The sequence below is a fragment of the Panthera pardus genome, unplaced genomic scaffold (assembly GCF_024362965.1).
Source record: "Panthera pardus isolate Hobbes unplaced genomic scaffold, ASM2436296v1 HiC_scaffold_13, whole genome shotgun sequence".
Classification (NCBI taxonomy): Eukaryota; Metazoa; Chordata; class Mammalia; order Carnivora; family Felidae; genus Panthera; species Panthera pardus.
The window spans coordinates 160875307-160891934 of record NW_026526688.1 but is presented as its reverse complement, the minus strand read 5'-3'; the positions used below and the strand labels follow the sequence as shown (position 1 = coordinate 160891934).

At 43.2% G+C, this 16628-nt stretch overlaps 1 protein-coding gene across 1 annotated transcript in view; it reads right to left on the bottom strand.

Annotated features, from left to right (window-relative positions):
• KDR (kinase insert domain receptor) overlaps positions 1-14280 on the bottom strand; it is a 46842-nt gene extending 32562 nt beyond the window's left edge. The window contains exons 1-8 of the mRNA XM_019469663.2: positions 13902-14280; positions 9382-9475; positions 7189-7385; positions 3818-3948; positions 3176-3344; positions 2447-2586; positions 1577-1754; positions 36-150 (exon numbers count right to left, since the gene is read on the bottom strand). Of these exons, the coding sequence (XP_019325208.1) occupies positions 36-150; positions 1577-1754; positions 2447-2586; positions 3176-3344; positions 3818-3948; positions 7189-7385; positions 9382-9475; positions 13902-13968 (1091 nt within the window). The 5' untranslated portion in view covers positions 13969-14280. The remainder of the gene's footprint in view (positions 1-35; positions 151-1576; positions 1755-2446; positions 2587-3175; positions 3345-3817; positions 3949-7188; positions 7386-9381; positions 9476-13901) is intronic.
• Positions 14281-16628: the final 2348 nt, after the last annotated feature.

Genomic DNA, 16628 nt, shown 5'->3' with positions numbered 1-16628 from the left:
GGGAACAATGCTTTGCCTTTATTCCTAATAGTTACCATTTTATTTCTGGGGGAGGGTAACCAAGGTACTTCACAGGCACTCTGACACGGTCTCCCACGATGGCTTCCACCAAAGATTCCATGCCACTACCAAAAGCGACAAAAGGTTTTTCTGGAAAACAATAAAAATAATTACTCCTACGAATGTCAACTTCTTCAGTGAATGGTCATTTGGTTTGGCTTTTCATTTCAAATGAAGAGTCCGTGATCTAGGGAGTGTGAGTTGCCACAATTCAGGGATTCTCCACACTGCCTGTCCTTGGTCACGGTCCAGCTTCTCCCCATCAACTGGCCTCTGGATTTACCTTTCTCTCTCTCTGAGCGGCCACTGCAAGCCTACTGGTTGCTCCAGTCTCAGTTCAAGCGTTTGCTCCCTGGGAAGTTTTCTCTAAGTCCTCCAGGAACCTCGGGTGCTCCTTCTCCTCCGTCCCCCTTGCACCCGATACCTACCCACCATCTTCCCCAGGACTCAGTCCTCGGACCCCTTCTCTTTATCTGCACCTTTCTCCAGGCTCAGCCATAAAGTGCCATTCACCCCTGACTTCTCCGGGTTCCAGACTTATATATCAACTATCTCCACTCGGACGTTTGATGGGCCTGTCCAAATAAACACACCCAACACCGTCGCCCCAAATCTTACTTCCCTCTCAGTCTTCCCCATCTCGGTCGATAAAGCCACCACTCATTCACCTCCTCACGCTAACGATTCAAGTCAGCTTGCATTCTGTTTCTCTTAGGCCCCTCAGCCGTTGAGTCAATGGGTGGGTCCTGTTGACTCTATCTTCAAAACCATATCCAGAACCAGATCACTTCTCCCCACTTCTGTCTCTACCACTCAGTCCAAGCCACTCACCAGCTCTCACCGGGATAAATGCAATTAAGCCTCCTATCTGGTCTCCCTACTGCTGCCCTTTCTTCCCTAAAGTGTTTCACATAAAAGACGCAGCAATCCTACGGAAACGTCAACCAGAGCGTGGCTCTCTCGGCTCCAGCCCTTCTATGAATGCCCGTATTATAAAATCCAAAATCATTACCCAGGCCCAAGGTTGAGTGCCAAATGAATTACCACCTAACCGCGGACACTGACGTGTTATTATGTGACATGATTATCAGCGAAGGTGAATAAAAAAGAAACGAAGTTATTTTGCTCAAAGCCCCACAGATAGTAATTAAATCCAGGTTTCCTCAATTGCAAAGCCCTTGCTTATTCACACAGGCCCCTCAGCCTCGAAATAAAATGAAAATGTAAAAACTATCGTAGATAACAACACTCTGCTTAGTATACTGTAGTAACGGCAGCCACAAACACTGCAACAAGTAAAAGTTAGTGAGCACTTGCTGTCTCGGCTCATCTCATCATTAAAGTTGGGATTTGAACCCAAGCTGTGCTCTTGATCTCTAGCGCATGTGGCCTCCCTCGCAAGAGCTCAGACATGTCTTCTGAATGAACAACACAGGAATCTCTAGCTGACCTAACATCATTTAGACGATCTCGCTTTTCAAGGCATGGCATGATTCCAAAGGACAGCGTCGCTTACCGTGGACCCTGACGAACGTGCTGTTCCGCTTGGTCATCAGCCCACTGGAAGCCGCACAGGTATACCACCCTTGGTCACTCCGGGTTACACCATCTATGGTCAAGGTGCTCAAAAATTTCTTCATCTCACTCCCAGATTGAGTTTTTAGGTCCCGGTTAACAAGCTTTTTATGCTGATGCTGAAAAAGAGTTTACTGAACTTTCAAAGTCCAGCATAACATCCCCTGGTAGCTTCTAGATACCCACAGGACCAAGTCTTGGCCCTTGGTGAATGCAATTCGTGCTAATAAGAGGTACTTCAGAACTTTTAACACCATCTAGGCTACCAATATATTTGGTTTCAAGAGAAATAAATGCAACCAACTGAATTAAGATTTTGGAAGCCTCACATAGTGGGAATGAGATGGACAGGTACCACAGAAACACAAGCAAGTATGACCACTGTTTAAGGAGAAGTATGTCTCATGCCACCTCTTAAAGACAAATTCCCTTAAAGGGAAAACAGATCAAAGACTTTGGAGCACAGAGAAATAATGCAACCTGGAAAGATGTAATCACCTAGAAAAAACTAATCTTCACTGCCTGATTATAGCAGAGTGGAACCGAGTTTTTGGCATTGCATCTGTTTTCCATGGGTGCTATGCGTTCTGTAGTTCTTTTAAAGTAAGTGTGTGTGTGTGTGTGTGTGTGTGTGTGGGAGAGAGAGAGAGAGACAGACAGACAGACAGACAGACAGAGAGAGAGAGAGAGAGACAGAGTTAAGGCCCTTACATTTTATCTGGCCAGACAAGTCCCTATCTCTCTCAAGCAAACTCCATTAGAGCTTATTATCAAAGTATTTAGAGGTCTGGCTTTGAACTGTCAGTGTTACCTTCAAAGAAGGGTATTCCCAGTTGAAGTCAATCCCCACATTTAGTTCAGTCCTCGCTGTACAGTTTAAGACGAGCCTCTCTCCAACAGACAGCTCAACTCCATGAGGGGGGCTCAGAACCACATCATAAATCTTGTACCCTGGAGCAAGTAAATTGAAAACACAGAGAAAGAGGGGGAAAACAAATATAACTTCGCATGGATTTTTTTTCAAAAATGATGCAGCTTCAAAACGTGCCACATCATTTTTCCCTGAGGGCCTCAGCAATACTTGGTAACTCCCAGCAAAATCACCCACAGAGGCTTACAAAGCAGACTTGCAGGAATCTCAAAGATGTTGCCCGGTGGATAGAAAAGCAATAAATTTGAGTAGTCAAAAGCCAATGCAGCCAGCTTTAGTAAATTACTGAATTTTCCGTAAAATAGGTATAATTAAAAGAACGGATGCCAAGCAACGCTTTGAACATTGAATTTTCCATAAAATACGCTCCGATAATAACACTCTTTTCCATCCTTGGTCTTGGCAAGAGAGGCGAAAAACTCAATTGCACAGAGGTTTATTTGGTAGAGAAGAGCAGACATAATGAATTGCGCCATACCAGATCTTGAATTAATATCTTTTTCAATATCCCTTGTCCTTCCCCCTATACTTTAATCTTCAAGATCTTAATATAGGAAGCCAATCTTTAATGTCTAATATTAATGATACGGAAAGAAACTGTCCACTTACCTACAACCACAACTATGTACATAATAGACTGGTAACTTTCATCATTAATTTTTGCTTCACAGAAGACCATGCCAGCATAGCTGATCATGTAGCTGGGGATAGTAAAGCCTTTCTTACTGTCCCAGGAAATTCTGTTACCATCAGGGACAAACCTCTTTTCTGGATACCTCTGGGTAGAGAAAGAAATGCCAAATATTGAATGAAGTGCTACCCAAAAGTGAAAACCATGTAAAATGATCACTAAAGGGGCGCCTGGGTGGCGCAGTCGGTTAAGCGTCCGACTTCAGCCAGGTCACGATCTCGCGGCCCGTGAGTTCGAGCCCCGCGTCAGGCTCTGGGCTGATGGCTCGGAGCCTGGAGCCTGTTTCCGATTCTGTGTCTCCCTCTCTCTCTGCCCCTCCCCCGTTCATGCTCTGTCTCTCTCTGTCCCAAAAATAAATAAAAAACGTTGAAAAAAAAAAAATAAATAAAATAAAATGATCACTAAAGAATTCATCAGTAAAGAATACAAATCGGCTTTATTTATTATCATGTTGGCCCTTCCCAAAGGATCTTTAACACACATGATTGATAATATATTATATAGAGGCTGCCCTTTTTATTATGAAAATATGAGAGATGATTGAAGAAGATATAACTTACTGCACAAAGTGACACATTGAGGTTGGAAATGGACCCAAGACATGGAATCACCACAGTTTTGTTTTTGTTCTCAGTGATGTACACAACGCCATGTTGGTCGCTAACAGAAGCAATAAATGGAGACCTGTAATCTAAAAGAAAATCGAATTCCATTTGTTAATGGTACTCACTAGAAGAGTTGGTCTTGTTTCAAGTTCATAAACTCTAACCGGAGAAGTGAACGATTAAGAATGACATTTCACACCAGGCAAAGGAATCCACAGGTTGGTCTGCTGGCAACTATCCAGCTCCAGGGATATGTGGCTGTCGGAGTGTGTGTGCGTGTGTGTGTGTGTGTGTGTGTGTGTGTGTGTGTGTGTGTGTGAAAAATCTGAAAGAAAACTCCCAGAATAAAATTGACTCTTCTCCCTAGGATCGTCAACAAGTGGAGTATATTTTATAGGCTGCACATTTAAACAGATTGATCAGTACCATGTTTTTCAAAATGAAGAAGCATACTTCATTTTTCATAAATACTTTCATATACACATATGCATTCCTCATACACACTAAACGTTTTTCAAGTACATAAATCTTAAAGTAATTTTTTTTAATTTTAAAGTAATTTTAAAGTTAAATGTGTACACTTTACCTACTGAGTTTTACTGATGTTAAAAAGAATTCATAGTCTTTCTTTAGGCAAATAATGTCTAAGTACCATGAAAATAAACTAATGGCTTCCAAAGGATCTTTAAAATAAGCAGAAAATAACTAACCATTTTTGGATTCAATTACTCAAGAGAAAAATTTATGTGAGTATTTTAAGACTGGGAAGACTAGATATAAGATTAGTTATACAATAATGTTCAGTGGTTATTGAATTTAGCTTAGATTTCAGCAGTCATTAATATCTTCAATGACAAAAACTCAAAAAGCCACCGTGGCAAAAAGTGGGAAGAAAACAAAGGAGATTTTCATGTCATTCAAACATTGTTCATACAATGGGGGTTTTTTTCTTGATTTTTTTTAATGTTTATTCATTTTTGAGAGAGACAGAGAAACAGAGCACACGTGGGGGAGGGGCATAGAGCGATGGAGACACAGAATCTGAAGCAGGCTTCAGGCTCTGAGCTGTCAGCACAGAGCCCGACGCGGGGTTTGAACTCCAAACTGCAAGATCATGGCCTGAGCCGAAGTCGGATACTTAACCAACTGGGCCACCCAGGTGCCCCGGTTCATACAATGTTAATACACTGCTGGGAAACTACTCCGTTCCCCAGAGATAGAGTCACCGTGGTGTGAAACTGCACTTGAAATCTCACAGAGATAATGGTTCATACTGCTATGCCCAACAAACGTGATCAAGCATTTACGGGGCCCTTCAGGGTGGTTGGTCCAAGTAGAGAAAGAGTTAATTAAACCAAGGAGAGAAAGGCAGCTAATTCCCTGCAACAGCAGAGGTTTGATTTCCTTCCCAGCTGGAAAGCACAGAAAGGCAGCCAATCCAGCCCACCACATGCCATACCCATTATCTTATGAGGCCAAGACCCACTTCCTGGCTCCATCCATTGCTGGAGGGAATGGGGTCAGAAGACTAAGGAAGTAAGGTAGGGATGGGGGGGGGGGGCATTAAAGGGCTTTCCATAGGGAATACTTCAATCCTTTCTCTCTCATTGTTAAACCTCATGACCAAAATCTTGGACCGCTCACCTCCTAGAACATTAGACTTAGACAGGAAGCAGAATTTAATGGTATACTCAAAGACAGGCAGTGCACAAATAAACAGTGCCAGAGATTGCTACTTCTTAATATTACCTACCTTTTAGCCACATGCTATGAAATATTACCAAGCTTGCTTACAGAACAAGTCTTTGGAAGCTAAGTTAACCCCTTACGTAAGAATAAAGCTATTCAGTAAATCAATTGTATTTCAGTATTCCAAAAAAAGGAAATAAACAAAAGAAACCCAAACAACCACCCATCCTCTCAAAATAAAATATTTACTGTAACTCATGAAATGAATTTTCACATGTCTCCAGGTTTCCTGACTCGGGGAGAAGGAAATAACGAGATATTATGGGAGAGGTTCATCTTGTAGTACTTCCAGACAGGCCAAAAGCAGGAAATCCTTGCAATCTTCTGAGAAAGCCTGATCTCCCAAGACTGCCAGATCAAAAGGAGCCAGAAATTCTCGAAGATCTGAGCCCTGTCTCTCTCAAATTCTGCAAAGGAAGGAGGAGGGCACAGAAATCTACCTTGGACTGTGCTTACACTGGGCAAAAATAATTCTCAAATATTGTGCAGTCCAGGAGTGACATAACGTTATTTTGATGTAGTCTCCGGTCTTCCATTGCACTGACCATACTGAACTATTGAAATGTAAATGGAGAGACACAAGTGTGTTTCCCAAAGCTAATGAAATTCCTGTTCTGTAAAAGATGCTTCTGAAAATAAGTCTAAACCATCTTCACCTGCCTCAAATCCTCTGGGATATAAAAAATATATATAAATGTATAAATAAAATGTCTTAACAGCTCATTTTCACTGTAAAGGAAAATACTTAGTATATCCAAGCAAAATACTACATAACACTTACCTTCCCCAAAATTATCTGACAGGATTATAACTAGGTTTGCATAGGAAAATTAAGGTAGTGTAAGATTTTTGAAACACAAAAGAAAAAATCATTTATATCATAAATACTTAATACATGTAACATTGTGTTTTATTCTACACGGATGTTAAATTGACCTCCATGATGTCAATCCCAAATTGCAAACTCTAGAAAGATGTGGCACATCATCCAAGATCTCAGACCACACAAGTGAAGGAAAGAAACACTGTCCTCGAAATGCTCTTTGAGATAGTGTCTTCATTTGCACAAGAGGATGAAAATTGTTTTTCACAAAGTAGAAGTGGGAAAAGAAAAGTTCTTAGGTAGAAAAAAAGCTTCAGCGCCCTTGGCTGTTTCCCGGTGCATTCCTGGGAAAATCTCCTACCCTGTTTTAGATAACGTATCTCTCCATTGAAACCTCTCCATAACTCACTCCTGAATCTTCCTTTTCAAGGATTGCAGGTTCTTTTTCTCAAACATCAGAAGGCTTTGTATAAATCCCCGTAGCCAATTGTGAACACAGATTTCCCTCAGAAACAAAGATCAGAACCACACCAAGTGGGCAACAGAGATGCCAACAGGGCCCAAGTTCCAGAACAAATCAGTGAGTCTTATCCTCAGGGGAAGCCTTGAGAGAGAATTTTGTGTATTCCTGTTGGCAGACAGCCTTTGGAGTGAGCCTTTTGTTGTACTCCATTGTACTCAACTCTGCTTTGTGCCTCTTGTGTTTTATAACTGGCAAATCAACTTGGGAAATGAATTCCATTTACCCACTTACCTTGAACATAGACATAAATGACCGAGGCTACGTCAGTGTCCTGGTAGAAGCACTTGTAGGCTCCAGTATCATTTCCGATCACTTTTGGAATCGTGAGCGTCTTACAGAAGAAGCTGTCACTGCAGTCCGTCACCTCCACTCTCTTCTCAGAGCCACTCTGATTGTTGGGCCAGAGCCAGTCCAAGTCCCTCTGTCCCCTGAAAAATTAATTCCAGGGAAGTATTCATGTGAAATGCCACACTAGGAGACTGTTTCTAAGAAAACAGAAGGTTTTGGTTCTCAAACATCTATAAACTCAACAGACAGATTCACAGCCTTTTTTACCAACAATGACAGGCTGGAGCCACCAATGACAAAAAGCCATGAACTCAGCTTCAGACATCACTGATAAGAATTCCTGCGTTTACTATTAATTAACTCATTCACTCAACAAATATTCATTCAACATGTGCTACGTGCCACATGTTGACAAAGTCTGGGGATACAGCAGTGAACAAATCAGACAAAAATCTATGCCGTTATGGAACTTTAGTGTAGTTAGAAGAAACAGGCAATGACTTAGTGAGTAAACCTCTTTAAAGCTGAAATTCTTTAAAAGTAAGTAAAATATATGGTGTAAATAAAATGTAAGGCGGTGATAAGTACTATGGAGCAAATATAGAATATGCAAAGAGTAAAGAGTTCTGGAGGGATGGGGCTTGATGAAGCCATTTGAATGTAAGGAGGGACAGTGTTGCAGGCAGAGGGAACAGAAAACGTAAAGACCCTGGGGCAGGAGTATCTGGAGTATCAGGGGATTGGCAAGGAAGCCAGAGTGGTCAGATAAGAGTGGGCACACAGGACGGTAAGAAGTGAGGCTCTGAAGGAAGAGGGTGCAACTTTCTAAGAGCCTCGTAGATCTTACGCAGGCTGCATTCAAACAAAGGTTATTTTCACTGCAGCACTTCCCTGCAAAGCCCTATGAAAGACAGTCCACATAAAGAAGAATGCAACATCATTGATTCTTCTTTCAAAGAATCTGAAATTTCCATGAAGTTGCAGCTACATTAATGAAGTTACTTTAACACACTCCATAGCTTTTTTAGGACATAAGAAAAATTTTTTGAATGACTTTTAAAAGGGAATGAGGGATCTGTGGGGATTTTAAATAACCTCTGTTATTGAGGATGGTTACAAGGAAAGTCTACTAAGAAATATGTCTTCAAATAGCAAAGCTAGAGAAATAGCACTGTTACCGTGTTTTTTCCTCGAGGGCTGGGTATTGGTGACCCACCCTTGATAAGGGGACAAGGGTATCCTTTACACCTCTGCAGTCTAAAATAGATCTGTGTCATTGTGGTGAACACCTGGTGTTCATCAAGCATTCTCAATGGCGGTAAGCTGCCCAAGATTCTTTGTGGACCCCCAGCTCTCTTCTCAAAGGGCAGCATCCCCTCCAGCCATCTCTCCACCTGTTTGTTTCTGCCAAAGACACACTGAGAGGTTCCTACAAAGCCTCTGGGTCGCTACGTTAAACACCAAAGTCTTCTACCTTTCCTTCTGGGGCAGGGGCTGTAAGACAAACTTAAATGCTTCTTCTTCTTTTCAAAGAAGCCTGCTTCCCCAGTTAGCAAAAATCAAGCGCAGAACTTCTTGCTACCAAATGAGAAGAGAGGCATTCCACCACATCAAGCCAAAGCATGAAGTCCATTACTTGTGCAGAACACATACTCAGTAATATTAATGGTTGAATATTAAATTGCTACCCCAGTCATAATTTTATCATAAAATAAAATTCTCGGAAAACCATAAAATAAAATGTCCAAGAGCCATCCTGAATATAATAAATAGGGCCCAAATTCCTTCAACTGCATCCCTTAAGGATAAGTCCTCAATTCCACTTGTTTATCCAATATTTAATGAACGTCTATTATATACTATATGCCAGGTGCTATTCTGCGTGTGTGTGTGTGTGTGTGTGTGTGTGTGTGTGTGTGTGTGTGTTGGCAGAGGGCAGCAGAAAAAAATGCCAGCAAAATCATACAAAAATTGTGGGAGAAGTGCGTTCTCATTTTTTCATTATTAAATCATTTATTAGAAACCTCATCATGTATAATTACATCTCTATTATAATTCTGCTTAAGGAAATTATTTTCCCTCAATAAACATTGAGTTACTTAACACGGGAAATCTGAATCTAAAATTAATCCTTACCTGCAAGTAATCTGAAGAGTTGTATTAGCCATAATTGTAAGTATGTCTTTTTGTATGCTGAGTCTGGGTGGATCAAGGGAAACACTAGGCAAACCTAGAAACAAATTAAATAAATGAATGTAGTTGCCATTGAGTCAGACCCAATAGGAAACACCTTCTATAAACAATGCACACTCTATACTTTAAAAGGCCTCTTCAGCAATTCATTGTGTAAAACTGTGAATTTACTTTTCACCATTCCCAGTAAAAGTTCACAAGCTGTGTCATAACAGGAAGAATGGGCAGATGGTCATAAACCAACACAAAAGTTCTGCAATTCACGGAGCTAGGGTGGAGTTCCTGTTTTCCTGCATTGCCAACTTCAAGGTCTTACAAAAGGATATAGGACATTGAAACCAAATGAACCTTCATCTGATGATCTCACTCCCTTGGGAAAGGACCCAGTGACATTTCTTATAAAGCATAGGATGCACACATTTGACTAAATTGCTGATTAATGAATACTACTTAGAGAGATTTCTATACAGTTCGTCTATGTACCCTGAAGGGGGGAGGAGTGCCCCTGACATTGTCTCATTTTCCTTTATCAATTTTCTAGTGCCCTTCCTCTGGTAAATGAGTTGGAAGATGGTAGGTACATTAAAACTAGATGAGAAGAACTGAGGAAAAGAGAACATTTGCCAGTGTCCATGTAACATGCCCATTAATATACTTTTCCTCAGAGAATGAGACTAAAAAAGTATGATGCTAATGAATTACAATTGAGGAATCTCAACTTATTAAACAAAACTTTGAGCTTTCTGACACCAAGCTTGTAACACAAGAAAGCTGTCTTTACCTACAAATACAACGGGACAGATTCTCACCATGGGTCACTCCACAACAAGAAAAAACAGAGTTCTCTGTGAACAAAATGCAAAGAGCTAGTAAGTATTGAAAAACTGTCAGAGAAAGAAAAACTGCCCACCATGATAGGGCCTTAACTAATATCCAGATCTCCAAAACACCACCTTAAAAAGTGATGGATGCTGGGTAAGCACCAATCTTAATATGGTCCTTAAGTCGCATCAGCTAAGAACAAATGAGTCTCTACCCAAAGAAAATGAAAACACTAATTCAAAAAGATCCATGCAGGGGCGCCTGGGTGGCGCAGTCGGTTGAGCGTCCGACTTCAGCCAGGTCACGATCTCGCGGTCCGTGAGTTCGAGCCCCGCGTCGGGCTCTGGGCTGATGGCTCGGAGCCTGGAGCCTGTTTCCGATTCTGTGTCTCCCTCTCTCACTGCCCCTCCCCCGTTCATGCTCTGTCTCTCTCTGTCCCAAAAATAAATAAAAAACGTTGAAAAAAAAAAAATTAAAAAGATCCATGCACCCTTATGCTTATTGCAGCATTATTTACACTAGCCAAGATATGGAAATAACCCAAGTGTCCATCAATAGATGAATGGATAAAGAAGATGTGGTATATATACAAAGGAATATTACTCAGCCATAAAAAAGAATGAAATCTTGCCATGCGTAAGGACATGGATGGAGTTACAGAGTATTATTCTAAGTGAACTAAGTCAGAGAAAGACAAGTACCAAAGATTTCACCCATACGTAGAATTTAAGAAACAAAACAAATGAACAAGGAAAATCAAAAGAGACAAATAAACATACACTCTTAAATATGGAGAACAAACTGATGGTTGGTAGGGGGTAGATGAAATAGGCAAAGGGGATTAAGAATACACTTATCATGATGAGCACTGAGTAATGTATAGAATTATTGAATCACTGTATTGTACACCTGAAATTAATATATCACTGTATGTTAATTACACTAGAATTTTCAAAATAAATAAATAAATAATTTTCAAAAGAGAACCGGTGATTCTCTAAGCCTAAACTGGCACTGATCTTGTTGGGTAAATAAGACAGTATTAGCAAATATGAAAAAGCATGAGTAAACAGAATGAGCACATACTGAGTGCAAATACCCAATATACTGAATCTGTGGGCCCCAGTGTGAACAGCTACAGGTAAAATGAACAACTGATCACACATATTTCTACACACTCACCCAGATGTGCAAAATAGTTGCTGATATAATTGTAGATTTGTTGATCAATATCCTTGTTTTAAAAAAAAAAAACCCAGAAATTAAGTTATATCAATAAATCTCAGAAACTAATTGGTATTGGTACTGACTTGTGTTTGGGGTAGTAATTCTTAAACTTTAGGATGTGTAAGATATCCCTAGCCCTACAAATCTGCATTTTAACAAGTATTTCAGGTGACTTGATCATACATGGTCTACGGGACCCTCTTGGACAGCTATTGATCTGGGATATCAGGATCAGTTAATCAGCATAGCATTTTTCAATATGGAAGGAAATAATTGCCCCAAAGTAGACAAACAATAAAGCAACGTGTTTAAAAGCAATAGAAAAGCCTCCCAACAATGGAGTCTCACTTTGTTTAAGAAAAGGAAAATGAAAACAACTCAGTTGGATGCGTACAAATATCAAACATGACTGGGAAGCACTAGGTTGAGAAACGTGTTGAAAACAGTAACTTAAAACAATTTGTAGAATGATCCAAATGAGAAAGAGCCCATTATTTGGGCACATTTATGTGAGGGAAAAAAATGGTAGTAAAAGGCAAAGTTCTAAATAGTTCTGTTCACCCTACAGCCAAAACAAGAGTTCTTGAAGATCTCTCATAAATTATCGTCACAGATTATCTCACACTCTAGCCACACTTTCTTATGTTAAAAAAATTCATTAAAGATATGTTCTCCATTCACAGGAAGCTAAGACAACACCACACTATTCTAGAGACGTGCACACAACAAAAATCTTTTTCAGCTAGACTGTATCAATAATGATAATTTCAAATTCATATCCGTAGACCAACCAACATTCAATTTGTTTTGCTCCTTTAAGCTTCATTCATTTTCATTGGCAGGTTTAAGTTCCGCTCTTCAGAAATTCTGAAGAAATAACTCTAAGAAGCGCATATGTTGCTAGTCCATAAAAAGCCCTTCTATGTTCAAATCCCCTAACCAAAATTAATTCATGTGTGTGCTATTACCCTTCCAGCTCAAAGACTGGAAGGAAAAACAACAGTGCCTCTGTCTCTAGAATTTGATGGCACCAATTATAGTCCAATCCAATTAAGTAAGTCACACACTCCAAAAGGGCAACCTCATCATTATATTCAGGGCAACCCGATTACAGTTACACTGCTGCGCTATGAAACACCCCAGGCTTAGAAGCAACTCACTTCTTTGTGGGATACAGAACAACCACATGTTCCACACTGTAAAGGGGGAGAGAGACGTCTTGTCAGGGACAAATGAGTGTCCACGGCGAAGCTGGCCCTGATGAACCAAGTCATTATCAAGAAAATTCAATAACTATAGACAGATGATCTTAACAGTGTACGAGTGTGTCTTTTTTAAGACTTTTATTTCAATATAAGGAACTTTCCCTGAATCATTTGACCTTTTTCTTTTTTTTCCTTTTCTCCACCCTCTCTCCTTTCTCACCCTCCAAAGAGTGGTAATCTGGAAATCCGCAAACTGTGGGTACAGAAAAGAGATACGAGAAGAGAGCGGGCAGGGATGACGGGGAACGCGAAGAGAGAAAGACAGACATTCATTGCACCAAGAGCATGTGTGTTCCTAATCCTGAAGGGGACTGAAATTTTAGGTGGCAAGGAAAGTGGCGAGTGGCGCTGTATCCAGGTACGGAGTCCCGCAGAGTAAGTTTTCAGATCGTGAACTTCTGATCATGCGCTTATCCCAAAGACCAAAGCTTTAAAAGATGTCACTCTTTTACATAAGAAGGTGAGTGTTTCTTGGAGACACTTTGGGAAGCTGTCACAATCCCGAGTCCGAGCCCAATTTCACCTTCTCTCTGCAAGGAGAGCGGCATCCCGCACCAAGCAAGGAAAAAAAGTTTCCCTCCCCGAAATGCAGCTCATACAGTGGGTGTGTTTGTGGGTTCCAGCCAGAAGGGAACGGCACACCGGGGTCCCTGCTCAACTCCTACAGAGGCAGAGCCTAGTGCACGATTAGATCCGAGCGAACCGGCTTGCGCTCCCTGCAAGGCTTCCTTCCCCGAGTCCGGGCTAGTGCGGTGCGCCCAGCCGGACAGCGTTCCAGCGCCTGCTCCCGCCTGCGGGAACACCTCTCCCCTGCCAGCCCCGGGCGCCCGCCTTCCCACCCCCGCCTCCCGAAAGCCCGAGGGTGTGTCGGCTCCGCAGGACTTGCTCCAGCCGAGGCCCCTGTCGCAGACCAAAGTCGTGGAAAAGGAACTGCGCTCCGGAGACTACCGGCTCTCTGGATCATCTTGGGCCCACCAAAGAGCCTCAGTTTCCTCATTGGTAAATGAAAAACCACAAAGTGTCAAGTCACTTCCAACTCTCCAGCTCTCTGAGTCTGAGTTAGATCCGGCCTCCAGGACCTCTCCGCATCCCCATCTCTCCGCCCGCACCCGACCTCTCCGTCTTCCTTCTGGGGAGTGGGCTCCTTACCCACAGAGGCAGCCCGGGTCTCCACGCAGAACCACAGAACGACGGCCAGCAGCGCCTTGCTCTCCATCCCGCACCTCGCGCCGAGCGCCCTGCCCAGAACTCGGGCGCCGGTTCTTTCTCCCCGGGCCTGCCGGGCGAAGAAGGCGCGGAGGTGGAAGGCGCGCCGCAGCGCAGGACTGTGAGGCGCAAAGGGGAGGGTGCTCTGGCTCCGGCCACGACTTGCAGGGGCGTCTGCGGGTGCCAGGAGGAGAGGAAATCCCGGCTGCGCTACAGCTCTGGGCTTTCTGCGCGCAAGTGATGCCCCGCGCGGGCAGAGGAAACGCAACCATCCACCGCCTGCTCTCCCGGGGTCCCGGGACTCAGTGCCGGGTGGGAGCGGAGGCCGAAACTCTAGAGCTTGGGGGCGGGGTCTTGAGGGGCGGGGCCGGGGCGGGGCTCCCCTCTGCCGCAGGTCCCGCCTCTCAGCCGGGTACCGGGCCTGGATCCCCGGCTCCCCTTGCCCACTGCATCTCCCCGTCTCCCCGCTGGCCTGGGACTGCATCTGGCCCCGGGTCGCCCGAGGCAGAACGTCCCAGGTGCAACAACTCCGTTGTTTATCTCCGTAGAGATAAAATGTAGCCCGTAACGGCTTCTGAGAAACTCCAAGCTTCAGTAGGTTGAGGCCCTCCGAGATGAGGGTAGGGGTGCAGAAGGAGGGGACAGCGCCGTGAGCGCAGGCGAGGGACACCGAGCCTTCAGGAGGCGCGCCAGAATTTGGGACCGTCTTCAGCGCCCGCGCGTTCCCGTAGTGACTGGGCGACAGGCTGTGGATCAGCAGCAGCAGGTTGAAGCAACCAGGGAAAAGCAGATACAGAACCCAGGCGAATGCAGGATCGCAAACCGGCAGGCAGTGACTCCAGCCAGTACTGAGTGTTTTGCTTGGCCAGCAAAATTGTAGTTTAAAAATCTGAATCTGAATGTCTGTAGTCAGAATATACACATGCTCAGTTCTCCAAAGTTCCCCCTATTTCCTCTTATACCTGGCAGCTTCAAATGTTTTTAAGTTACCAGCCTAGCCCCCAAAGGCATTTAAATTTGAGACCCTGGCTTTCACCAAAAACCTGCATCAGGACTCCAGGGAGCTGTCGGTAGCCAGGGCCCTAGCATCGTGGCATGAGAGCCACCCACCCGTGAGTGAGTGAGTGACGTTCTCCTTGAGAAAGGGCTTTTGTCCACCGTGTTACCTGACAAGGACTACATGACTCTTCCTGGGCTTTTGAGCAGGCCCCTTTCCAGAACAGAGCTCCTAGCCAAGATACCCATAGGCCCAGGAGAAGAAGGCCGGCTTCACTGAAGCAATGAAGAGAATGCTCCCTGGTCCCAGACCCGGGGCATCCAGAACAGCTTACCAAACCTCTCCTCACACGACTCTCTCTGCATGTGTCGACTCCTTGTGGAGCTGTTTGGAGAAGGCAGATTCCTTTAGACATTTTTTTCCCTTCTTTTCTCTCCATGCCTCCCCATACTTAGCAAGTGACATCGAACAACACCCAACTTCATTAAATAGGGATCTTGCAGATCCCTCTGTCTTAAGGCACCATTCTTCAGGAGAGATGGAGAGGTAGAATTATTATTTCTGCATCTAGGCCAAACCCTGCTTCCTGAAATATACACCGTGAAGTGTTGCTTTTCTTCTTCTATGTTTATATTTGCTGTAGTTACTCTTCTGCTTTGCAGGCTCGACAACTGAAACACTTTAATTCTGAAATACAATGAATGTCTATGCTTAAGATTTCTTATCATATGAAACAGTTGAGACTGAAAAGCCCTTCTTCAGCAGAGTCAAGCCTTTCACCTTTTTATTTTTTCCCAAGCAAATGTTATGCACATATAGGTATAGGTGTATCGCCAAGGGTGGCCCTGGTATAAATACCATGTTGACATCTTTCACTTTAAATTAGAACTTGAAGCTCACTCTACATTGACCCATAAGGTTCCATTTTATTCTTTTTAATAGTGACACGATGCTCCACTGTAGAGATGTACTCATATTTAATCTAGGAGGTAATTATATTTGTCAGAGTCAGGAGTATCCTTAAAGAATCCCCTCCCTTCCTGCTAGTAAACTTAGCAAATAAAGCAGGACCTGACAAAGCTGGATGGGGGTGGGGGGAGGGCAAGGGGAGCGGGGGTGGAAACTGGTTTGAAGGAGGCCATTTCTTTCCATTTCTATCTCCAAACAATTCTTTAGGCTCAGGCTTATTTACAATTCATGACACTTCCTCTTCCAGGTCTCACTTAGGAAGATAGTGTCTCCTCCCAATGCAAACCAGAACCTGCAGGCCCATGGTAATAGCCCCCTTTAGCAGTCTTAGAGGAAATGATGCGTCTTTGATGGTCACAAGACCAGAATTTGGCAGGGTTGCAATGAAATCAGTCTACCACATTCCCTCCCACACAGTACTTAGAAGTGCCTTATGTTCATGAAAAATGACAAAGTCTGTTTTTTTGTTTCTCTTTTTTTTTTTTTTTTTTTTGAAAAAGGTCTAGTCATTGGGCAACACCCTCCCATTATGTGGTACCACTGGAGTGATTTTGTGAGTTAATCCTGCAGTACAGGTACACCCACCCCCCTATCAAAGTGCCCAAGTGTATTCAGTGCTCCTAGATGGGATTCGGACACATTTGGGAGTGAGGCAGCAGAGCGTCACTAAGTGCAGACCCTGGGGCCACACTAACTGGACTTAA